General features: G+C 38.0%; 1 protein-coding gene across 1 annotated transcript in view; it reads left to right on the forward strand.

Moving 5' to 3' along the window:
* The window catches only part of LOC150096657 (beta-alanyl-dopamine/carcinine hydrolase-like), a 239900-nt gene that overhangs the window by 18007 nt on the left and 209653 nt on the right, over positions 1-12240 (forward strand). Inside the window, exon 2 of the mRNA XM_090408553.1 lies at positions 11362-11460. Coding sequence (XP_090264679.1) covers positions 11362-11460 — 99 coding nt within the window. The remainder of the gene's footprint in view (positions 1-11361; positions 11461-12240) is intronic.

A 12240-nucleotide genomic window follows, 5' to 3' on the forward strand; every position in this document is an offset into this window, starting at 1 on the left:
TCGAAGGTGGCAGATGGTCTGCCAGAATACTTTGTTTGCATTTGCGTAGGATGAGTCTAATCTTCCTCCAAAGGATTCCCAAGCTTTCTGCTTTGCTGTCTTTACTGCCTCAGCATACTGCAAATGCATCTCAGGTGACCTGACCCTAAGCCATGTTAGGTAGGAATCCTTTTTGCCTGGACAGTTTTTTTTGACTTCTTAGTTCAACCAAGGTGTCCTTTTCTTGCTGCCCGTTGCCACATCGAGCCGCTTTCTGCCACAGCATGAGAGTGCAGAGGCAGTGACAGCTGTTCTGAACAGCTTCTACTCCTCCTCAACATCTGCAGTATGCTTGGGAATCTCTTTGAACCTGGAGGAAATGTCATCTGCAAAATTCTTCCTCACAGCCTCATTTTCCAGTGCCTCCAATTTCACGTGGTATTGCTGCTTAGGCCTACCAGCGTTGATGGTGGCATCTGGTTTCTGAAGCTGTAGAGTGCACACAACAAGGTGGTGGTCAGTTGACAGTTCTTCCCCTCTTCTCACATGGACGTCCAACACTGAGGAAAATAGGTCTGCTGAGACTATGAAGAAGTCAATCAGAGACCTTTGTTCTAGTGTATCCCCGTACTAGGTATACTTATGGACTTCTCGGTGCTGGAAGAAGGTATTCATTATGGACAAGCTTAGTACAGCAGAAGTCCAATAATTTCAACCCATTTGCATTAAGGTCAGGGGTGCCGTTCCTCCCAACCACACCCCCTCCATGTCTGGTCATCTGTTCCAACATGTGCATTGAAGTCACCCATTAGCAGCAGGACTGATTCCATGTCTGCCACCCTGTCAAAAGTAGCATCCGCTTCCTTTAGGAAGGCAGAGTATTCTGACTCCAGATTAGGTGCATAGCTTTGCACCACAGCCAAATCATGGTTTTTCATCTGAAGCCTTAACACACATACCTATCCCCCCAAGGGATCCACTCAGTAACACAGTCTGACAGCTGGGGGCTTGTGAGTATCCCTACACCTGCCTGAGCAGACATTGTTGGGCTCACACCAGAGTAGTAGAGCTTCCACCCCTTATCCAGGTCGACAGTTCCAGAGCCTCTCCTCTTGGTCGAAGAAAGCCTGACTAAGTCTAGCAGTAGCGCTTGGCTTCCTCGACCAGGTCCAACTCCTTCCCTGTCAGAGAGAAGATGTTCCAGTTGCCTAAAGCCATAGTCTGGTGCTGTTGTCGTTGCCATTTCCATCCTTTTGCAGAACCATTTCTTTGTGCTGCCCCTAACACCTCCCCAAACGGGTAGTGGGCCCATTGATGGAGTTTCCTCTAGCAGAGTGCTGAGGAGTGGTGTCTAAGGGAGACCGTAACATAATTTTCGAACGGGTCCCTCTGCCTAAAACCCGAACGCGTCCCTTGGTAACCCGCGCGACAGACGATGCGGTATGAACATTTTTTGATGGCCTGATCACATTACAGTGTTTGATAATGTCCTGTTAGCACAAGACGAAATGACACAGCAAAATAGGAAAGATTCCCCTCGAATACTCTAATAGCATTTGGGGGAAGGAGCAAGAAGAGAAGAAAGAAAGAAGCAACGGAGGAAGAGGAGGGACCAGTCTACAGATAATATAACAGATGTATATTACATGAAGTAAGGCATGGTCCAGCATCAGGTTACGTCAGGTTTGCCACGCCTGTACTCACTAAAGTGAGCCCCTGAGGCTGGAGCATGCGAATCTACTACCTAATTAATGGTTACAAGCACAATGCTAGAACCAATATTAAATTCAACTTACAATCAAACTTTTATAAACATAATGTTGTTGAGTCTTTTTTTTCTCAATGCAAGAGGATGTGCCTCTGCTTTATGCAATAGAATAGTCCTCGACCAGGTACAGAAATACCACATAGACCTAATACTTCTGCAAGAAACAAATATCAATTCCTCATCCAGTTTATATAGAAAATGGGCAGAGTGGCTTTATGACCTATATCACTCTGCAACCCAACAACACCATGGAGCTTAGGTGTACATCAACCCCCCTACAAACTTAAAGTGATTGCAGATATACCAGGATATGCCATATATGCTCACATAAAAGCACCCAATCATAATACTCTGCATGTGTTCAATATCTACATACCACAGCAGGATGTTCTGGCATCACAAATCTTGAACTTCGTTCAAAACCATCTTTCCAGTATTGACCAAGAACACATCATAATAGTTGGAGACTTTAACTGCACTCTTGACCAAGAAAAAGACAGATTTGAATGTGCTGATCATCGTAGCTCATTAATAAACCAACTTCAAACACTAGTAAACGATAATGAACTCATTGATGTCTTTTGACATCAGCATCCAGATAAGAGGTCCTATACATGAAGATCAGCAATCACACCAACTAATAGGCCTCTCTACCAAGCACGACTGGACAGATACTACATCTCCAAACACACTGTTCCTCTCGTTAGAAACACCTCACACATTCCTTCCTACATCTCAGATCATTGCTTCATAAAGCTGCAATGTTCATTATTTTTGGAAGCATCCAAATCAGGAAGTGCCTACTAGATCTTCAACAATACCCTTCTGAAAGATTTAGATTATATAATAAAAATGCAGGCTTTAATAACTAACCTCACTCACTCGAAAGGGAATACAGAACCATTGAAAACATGGTGGTTCCCACTTAATATCACGAATAAAATCCTTCACACAAATCAAATAAAATCCTTCACACAGTGACCAGAAGAATCAACAGAGAAACATTAGCATCCGACAACTCGAAGAACAGCTCCAGTATCTGCTAGAAGAAAGCCCTGAATATAATTCAGCCCTCCAAGCCATGCAAAGACACTTACAAGTATCCACAAAGGGTACCCTACTTAGATCATGGCATACACAAGTAAATTTCTTAGATGCACCCACAAGATATTTTTTTTCTTTAGAAAAAAAATACCAGGCAGCAAACTGTATCTCCGTTCTTAGATTTCAAGATGGCAGCATCACAGAAGATCCAAGTAATCCTAGAATACTACAAGAATGCATACAGCTCTACAGGGACATCCCTTCATGCCATGCACGAAATACTGAAAGAAACAAAAAGAATCTCTGCAACAGATCGGAATCACTTAGAAAACCCAATCACTCTAGAGGAACTGAAAACTGCATGCACATCCTTGCCAAAGAATAAATCTCCCATTGATGGTCTCACAGCAGAGTTTTTCCAAGTCTTCTGGAATCAACTCAGACCTTCTCCTTAACAACCCAACCGGCCATGACATCTATAGACGTTCAGCAAAATCTGGATACGATTCTGTAACACCTATTGAATAACATGGATAAGAAGTGCAATTTGGTATCACTATTTCATCCACCATGGCTGGTAGAGAGGTTAAATCACTGCAAGAAGCCTGCCTCAATGGGCTCCCAGAATCCTTCACATCTGAAACTGGTGTCCAGTCTCACTAATCAATACAGATTGCAAAATCATTTCCACAGTTATTGCAAACCGACTAAAGCCAACACTGCCTGAAATTATTGGCCGGTGTCAAGTTTCTTCTGTTCCTGGAAGATCAATACATGATAACCTCCATTTAATAAGAGATCTCATCCACGTTGCAAACAGCCAAAATGAAAAGCTAGCACTCATCATCCTTGATCATTAGAAGGCTTTCGACAAGGTAGAGCACGAGTACCTTTATGAAGTCCTAAAGACATTCGGCTATGGCCCTCTCATCATTGAAACAGTGCAATTGCTATACAGAGATGCACTCTTCTGTTAAAAAATTCACAACATCCTCACCTGCACTTTGCCATACTCTCAAGGGATCAAGCAAGGATGTTCTCCCTCTGGACAATTATACACACTAGCCATAGAATCCTTCTTAAAAAGAGTGCACAACACCATCATCTCCAAATGAACCAGCATAATAGAGCCACATCAAAAAATAACTCTATCAGCATATGCTGATGACATCACAGGCACACAGACTATATGAACAAGCCTCAGGGGCCAAATTAAACTCTGCAAAAACCACTGGTTTGTGGTCAGGCAGATGGAAGGCCAGAACTGATTCTTCGATTGAATGTACCTGGTCAAATGAAGGACAAACATACTTAGGTGTACACCTTGGCAACACCAGAATATATAATGCACTGAACTGGACACAGCTACACAACTGATTTAAACAAATGCTAGGAAAATGGAACAGCATTCGTTCCATTTTCCTCTTCACTTAGAGGAAGAATCCTAATAATCAACCAGATGGCTGTGAGTGTGCTATGGCATACCCTCAAATACTTACATCCCCTGAAGACTTTCTCCATCACATTCAAAAGGCAATGAAACGTTTCCTCTGGAACAATACTGACTGGACAACATACTCTGAACTCTGAAAGCCACTCAATAAGGGAGGTCAATGCGTAATTTCCCTTGAAAACAAGATCACATCATTCAGGATAATCCTTTTTCTAAAGACACTTCAGTCCAGTCATGCTTATGTAATTACCTTCGATTACATCATGAAATCATCCACCAGAGGACTTACACTTTCCACAATCCTCCGAATGGCCAGTTCTGTGCCATTGCCTCCTAAACTACCTCATTTTTACCAAGATGCTCTACAGCAGTGGAAAAATACAGAACTTCATCACACACTGACAGGATCAACAGAGTCAGCTGTCCTAACAGAACCACTGTTTTCAAACAGAAACATAACAAGTCTCATAACTGGCCAGCTCTTTCTTTTCCCTACATGGGCAGGAATAAGAATCATAGGGGACCTCCTGACCTAGACACTAAAGTGGAAAACATTCACATGCCTACCATTGAAAAATCCAAAAATTGAAAAGCAATATCAACTGATGCAAGCTGCTATTATAAAAGCCTTCCCAGATATCGCTACACCTCAAGGAATCCGTATTCCTTCTAGAAACTGCAGGGAGCCTACCTTTCATCTTGCATCATCTGAAGCCTCACTTCCAATTCTTCCCTCCAACTACAAGAAAATATACCACTTCCCTATATCAGTGCTTCTTTGCCCTTCATATATTCATCCTTAATCCTCTTATCTACTAAGCTGCACATGCCACCCAGTTTTCAGTGGGATCTTCCATATAAATTGTGGTGTGTGCCAAACTAGATTCCGACATACAGTGGGCTATGGTGTAACATCTTGCTAACTCCTACTAAGCTCTACGAATTTCAGCTAAGAGAATTAGATCAGTGTCTATTCTGCAAAGTTTCAGGCACCTTGGAAGACTCATATCTAACCTGTCCTGTAACCACACACGCAGCCAAGAAGACTACTGGAATTTAATACATACATACATAAGAGAACAAACTTAGAATATGCAATTTCCTCTTCATCTGTGTCAAGGCCGTCATTTACAGCTTCTAACTTAAGTACACAAGAAATAACCAGCACCCATCCATCACTGAATCGGAACGAACCCTCATGTGTAGCCAACATCGAAAACTACAAAGCAGGCTTTCACTGGAATTTGATTATTACAAATAAACAGGGGTGCTTAAGGGTTAAAGCTGTATAACTGAGAGGAGACCTCCACATAGCCTTTAAAGGAATGTGGAGAACCGACCAGGGCTTCTGACCTAATGCCCAATCCTCACCTTCTCATGGTGCACCCTGTTGGGTATCTACCTGGATACTGAGCGAACGAGGATGGGCTGACAATTTGGGATTTAGCCAACCAAATTGTATTCTTATTGACTTAAACCAATATAGATAATGATGGTACAACATGACAAAATTTCATGCCGGCTGGGCCGTCGCCTGGTTAAACAAGGCCCCCGTTGTTTTCGCCAGGGAACCAGGGCAAACAGCGAAAAGTCAGCTACTGGAACAAATCTGAAAGCACACCCCAACTCAACATCACCAGAGTTAAAGATCGGTACTATCAACATAAGAAGCCTGAATGGCAAAGAAATAGAGTAGCTGAAGAATTAGATAAGTACCAGATCGACATAATAGGGATGACTGAAACAAAAAAGACAAAAACTGGTGAGATCTTTCTGAGCAATAAATACAAAATGTTATACTCAGGAAATGACAATCAGGGAAAAAGAAGGAGTAGCCATAGTATTCAACACAAATTACAAGGCTAATCTTCTTGAATGGCAGGCAGTCTCAAGTACAGTGATGTGGGAAAATATCAGAATGGGGAATTGGACAATGAGACTTACCGTATTTTCCGGTGTATAAGACGCAATTTTTTACCTTAAAAATTCATCTTAAAAATGGGGTGTGTCTTATATAATGAAGGTAAAGATTGTTTCCTCTTTTCAAAGTCATACGCACTCCCTTTTATGTTCCAAGATTTTTGTAGGCGGTTAATGGTGCAATCAAATTGATATGTGACCTTCGCGTGACTTCTAGCGCGTCATTGGCTAAGAACAGGGAGTGCCTATTCAAGTTTCATAATATCTTATCCGAGTAATCAGTTACTGATGTTTATCAGTATTGAGTTGACGTGTTGAGATATTTTGTGTTCAGTTTGATATTTCCCCATAGATTTTAATGATGATAAAAACACAGGCGACATTCATATACTTCAAGTTACAAATTGCAGGTTGTAAAATATGCAGAAGACCATGTGAATAGGGAAGCTGAAAGACATTTTGGACCTCTGCCCACAGAAAAAATGATTAGAACTTAGAAATGATTAGAAGAAAAATGAAAAGATGATGAATGCCGGTGTACATCAGCTAACACCAAAGAGTGCCCTAAACCGGCCATCAATCTCTCAAGTGTGCGAGTGGGTTAAGACATCTTGGTCGAAAATGAATGAACAAACTATTGTTAAATCTTTCTTGAAATGTGGAATTAGCAACACCCTTGATGGAAGTGAAGATCATTTCTTATATGAAGATGATGATGATGATGAAGAACAAAGTTAAATTACCTATTATTTTATCCATTTTTTTTTTAAAATCATACTTTAAAGTTTAGGTTTTTTTCCAGAAAATTGTATTAAATTTCTTGAGTGCGTCTTATACATAGAAGCATCTTATACACATACGGTATTTGTGCCTATGGTCCCACAGAAGGTTCTACTAAGGTAGAAGTGGAGGAATTTTTTGATGCTTTAGAAAAAACAAATGACAAAATGAAAAAGGAAAAGTTGGTACTTGTTGGGGATCTGAATAGCAGAGTAGGAAATGATTGTTAGATATACAAAAATATTTTGGGAAAATTTGAAGAAAAGAGCAAAGCTAATAATAATGGCAAATAGCTGTTGGATTTCTGCTCAGGACATGTACTGGTTATTACTAACACCATGTTCCAACATAAAAATGTGCACAAATTCACATGCAGAGAAGAGGCAAGGAATAAGAAAAGTCTCATTGACTATGTTATTGTTGATAGTGATGTTTTCTCCCTGGTGTCCTGCACCAGGGAGAAAAGTACAGAGGATTGAAAAATTGGAAGTGATCACTATTTAGTCTTGAACAGGTTGAAATTGAATTTCATATTGAAAAGAATAATAACATGTAAGAAAGTTTTAAAGCAAATAAAAGTTGAGCAGCTCTCAGATGTGAACTATAGACTAAAATACACAAAGATTATTGAAGAACAAATGAAAGAGTTTGAGAACAGGAACCAAACCTTGTAGATTCAGTGGCAACCCTTTAATAAAACCCTGATTGATTCAGCCAGAAAGGCATGTGTTGAGGTTGTCTGCAAGGATAGAAAAATCAGAACTCCATGGTGGACACAGGAATTTAAAAAGACAGTGAAGGAAAAGAAGAAAGCATATCAAAAGTTCCTGGCAAATAAGTCAGCTTTTGCTCTTAGAGAATACAGAGACAAATGTAAGAAAGCGAAACACTGTGTAAAATTAGCTAAACAAAAGTCATGGGAGGACTTTGGCAAGAACATAGAAAATAAATATCAAGAAGGTGGTAAGATATTCTGGAGGTTGTTGAAGAAGCTTAGAAAAGGAGTTAGAAAAAGCTTAGAGGAAAGAGTGCTGTAAAAGGAGTTAGAGATGATAAAGGTGACAAGAAAACAGGAGAAAAAGATATCCTTGAAGTATCGAGTAATTACTTCAAAAAATTGCTAAATGAAACTAGCAGTGATAGCACAGTGGTAAAAAACACTCAACAGGCATACAGTCAGGAATAATATCCATACTTGTAGTAGAAAATGCCATCAAAGGCTTGAAATGTGGAAAGGATGCAGGAGTGGATGATATTCGACCAGAAATGCTGAAATATGGTGGTATAAAAGTTTTACATTGGCTGCACTGCATAGTTTAGAGGGTGTGGACAGAGGGACGAATTCCTGATGATTGGAGTAGAGCTCTCATAGTACCCATATATAAAAAGGGAAATAAAACTGAATGTGAGAATTACAGAGGTATTTCCCTACTGAGTGTTCCTGGCAAGATCTATGCAAGTATACTTGAGAAACGGTCGAAAAGAATTGTGGAAGAAAAGCTTGGTGAAGAACAAGCTGGATTCAGGCCAAATAGAGGCTGTCAGGATCAGATCTTCACTTTACGACAAATAGTTGAGAAAGCATGGCAATATAACAAAGATCTGTATTTAAGTTTTGTCGATCTGGAAAAGGCATATGACAAGGTGCCAAGAGAGAAGCTATTAAACATGCTACAGTTATATGGTGTCAATGGGGCATTATATCAAGCAATACTTAGTCTTTATTTGAGTTGTAAGTCAGCAGTTAGAATTGAAGGAAGTATAGGAAGATGGTTTAATGTTAAATCTGGTGTGAGACAAGGATGTACATTATCCCCTCTGTTATTCTTTATCTATATGGATCACATTATGAAGGAAAGTGGTATTAAACATGATATCAAAATTAGAGATGCTAATGTCAGCTCTTTGCTTTATGCAGATGATGTTATACTTCTAAATAAATCCTCTGCAAGATTCTCTGACTAAACTGAATAACTGTTGTAATAGATATGGTATTAAGATCAGCAATAAAAAGAGAAAGACAATGAAAATAGGCAGAATCATTGAAAATGCCAACTGAGTTGTGAATGGAGAACCTGTGGAACAAGTAAAACATTTCAGCTACTTAGGCACGTTTTAATTAAGATGGTAAATTCAATATAGAAATAGACAACAGAATCAGCAAAGCTGGTATGGTCTGAAGTCAATTGAATAAATTCATATGGAATAAGAGAGAAATTAGTCGGAACACTAAATTAGCTATATACAAGACAGTGTTCATATCAGTTTTAACTTATGGATCTGAGAGCTGGATCAGAAGTAAAACACTTGACCAAAGACTAGAGACCGCAGATGAAAGTCCTGAGAAAGATTAGAGGCTTGAACAGGTGGCATCAATGGCAATATCATATTAAAAACAAGGATATTAGGAAAGTGTTAATATTTTATGAATTATCCTATAATATGTGCCATTGTTATTTATAATGTGTATTATAAATAATATTTCATTTACTAACAATTATTTTTATTTTTGACTCCGAGTGTCCCTATATGTTATTATATTTGCACAAAGAGTTCACTCCAATTGGTGCAATGACTTTAACTCACTCTTTCAGAATCCAACTAATCATTGACTCAATACCAAGTACAAAATAAACACATTTAATAAAACTTAAAACAACATATATACACTTCTAGTAAAAATACATAACTACAAATCCAGATTAAATGGATCCAAGGCCTTATTTAAAAAATACAAACTTACTCTTAAGACAAAACACTTTTTCTTTCACAAATCACAAAAAAATGTTTATAGTCTTTTTCTTTTCCTGTTAAGGCTCTTTTCCAGAAGTTACAAGGTTCTGTACTTCAATTTTAGGATCCCTTTAAAATTCTTTTTTTACTGCCTCACACAAAACAAAATCAAGTTCCTTCCTACTTGAATATATCTTGGCCAGTTTATAAAAACTTAGTTTCAAGATTTCCTTCTTCTTTACTTATTCCTTCTTGAAACATATTATTTCCACTATTCCTTTTTCGGAATACAATATGAAATTTCCTTTTGACTGCCGCACACAAAAAAATCAAGTTCCTCCCAACTTGAATATTCCTCGGCCAGTGTTCTAAAAAACTTTCCGAACGCTCTCTTGTTTACCACTGTAACTTGGATACGCAACGCTTTTCTTGTCAGCTGTCAATCAAACATCAAGTTCACTCCGGGAGCATGCGCACTTCAACAACGTCAGAAACTACGCATTGTAAAAATATGGCTGACTCGCTGTATCCACTAGCGCTGAAGAAAGTCTTTCATAAACACAAAATTCAACATTAAAAAATACAACAAACTTTCTTATAAATAATACAAATAATCAATTAAGTAAGTACTTCAATATTTTTACTTCTTTACATATTACTTCTAACATAATATTTTCATAACGAGCACATCACAAGTGCAGACACTGCGTGTATGAAAACAAAAACTAACAAGCAATATTAATACGTAAAAATATTCAGAATTTATAATATGATTATTTTTACAAAAGAACTGGGCATTGTCAGGATCCAGGAATGCGTTAGCAGAGCTAATATCAGGTGGTATGGTCACTTGAACAGAATGGGCAAGGAAAGATTAGCAAAACAATTGTTCTCTGCTAGGTTGGCAGGAAAACGACCCAGAGGAAGACCAAGATATAGGTGGATTGATATGGTACAAAGTGCCTTAGACAATAGAAATATAAGATCTGATAATGTTGGAGTCTTGACAAGTAACAGACTGATTTGGAGGAAAATTGTAGATAGGAAGTTAGTAATGACATAAATTTTTCATGTAGTACTATCATATCCTGTACACCCTGCTTGAGGTACATGTCAGGAATTTGATGATGATGATGATGATGATGATGACAAATAAGCAGGAACTGTCAAAACATTCATAAAGGAGTGGAATCCAACTGGTACCCTGTTCTGGATTGTTTTTCTCTCTCAGAAACTGGTTTTTCATCCTGCATACAAAGAAATTGGCCTTCAGAACACCTGCAATTTACAGACAAAAAAAAAAAAAATACTGTTGTTGGTGATGATGGGCTGTAGATGGAATTTTTGGTAGTAGTGTCATATTAGGAGAATTAAGTAGTAGTGGAGAGGATGAGATGTATTTAGCAAAGTAGAGTAGAGTGCTTTCTTACTATGAGTCCTTGGATTCCCCGGAGGCGTCACGTAATAATAATAATAATAATAATAATATTAATGATTGCGTGTGTGTCAATAAATACGTGTTTGGATTTATATAGTGCAGTAACCTTTCTTCACTCAGATCTAAATAAAAAAAATAAATTACATTTTACTTCTTCAATTGTTTCATTTAAATATGTAACAACAAATGTTTGAAGATGATAGGATCATTGTTTTTTTTCATTAATGAGTAAAATTTTGTTTGCAGGGTTGGACTTTCAAGTCTATAATTTCAGAATTTGTCGAAAGTTACTCTTTCTTAAATGAAGAGCTATTGCCTATATATGACTTAGAAGCAGGAAAAAAGGTAACTCCATCAGAGATGTTTGATAAAACCAAATCGTTCATAATAATGCACACTTTTAACATGAATTATAATGTTAATCTTCATTGTAAAATTTTGAAAGTAAATTTTTATTATAGTGACTTTATATTTTTCACTACCTCATTGTTTATTATAAATTTAATAAGTTGATATTTACATAATACTACATTGTGGGTTATTGCATAAATAAATTAGGGTGTTGGGGAATAGATCAGCTGGTGGTTGAATATGATGTTCTCTATGATATCAGAAATGAACGTGGAGAGATGCCACGGATGACAACCTGATGATTTGCTGTACCAAATTCCAACAAAAAGATTGTTGTAAATGGACTTGGCGCTCCTTTGATGGCAAACACAGGAATATGATAGACCTGATATTAATAGACCAGAAATGGAGAACCTCATTTCAACAGTGCAGATCATTCCAAGGAGCTGATATTGATTCGGACCACAGCTTAGTGATTGCGAATATAAGACTAAAACTGAAACATAAGTACAAAGGAAAGTTCCAAAAAGCTAGAGACATCTCAAAACTAAATGAAGATAGGCTAAGAACAGCATATCAGAACATATTGGAAACTAAGCTTAAGACCCCAAGTGAAAAACAAAATATAAATACAAGAGCAGAACGACTGACTACAGTGCTAAAAAAAAGCAGTAGAGGAAGTAATTCCTGAAAGAGAAAAGATCAACAAGAAATGGATAACTCAAGAAACCCTAAAATAAATTGGTACAAGAGAAAAGAGAACTGAAACTTAAA

Source organism: Typopeltis vanoorti, chromosome 18, assembly GCF_054136105.1.
Source record: "Typopeltis vanoorti isolate ZY-2024b chromosome 18, IOZ_Tvanoo_1.0, whole genome shotgun sequence".
NCBI classification, from domain to species: Eukaryota; Metazoa; Arthropoda; class Arachnida; order Uropygi; family Thelyphonidae; genus Typopeltis; species Typopeltis vanoorti.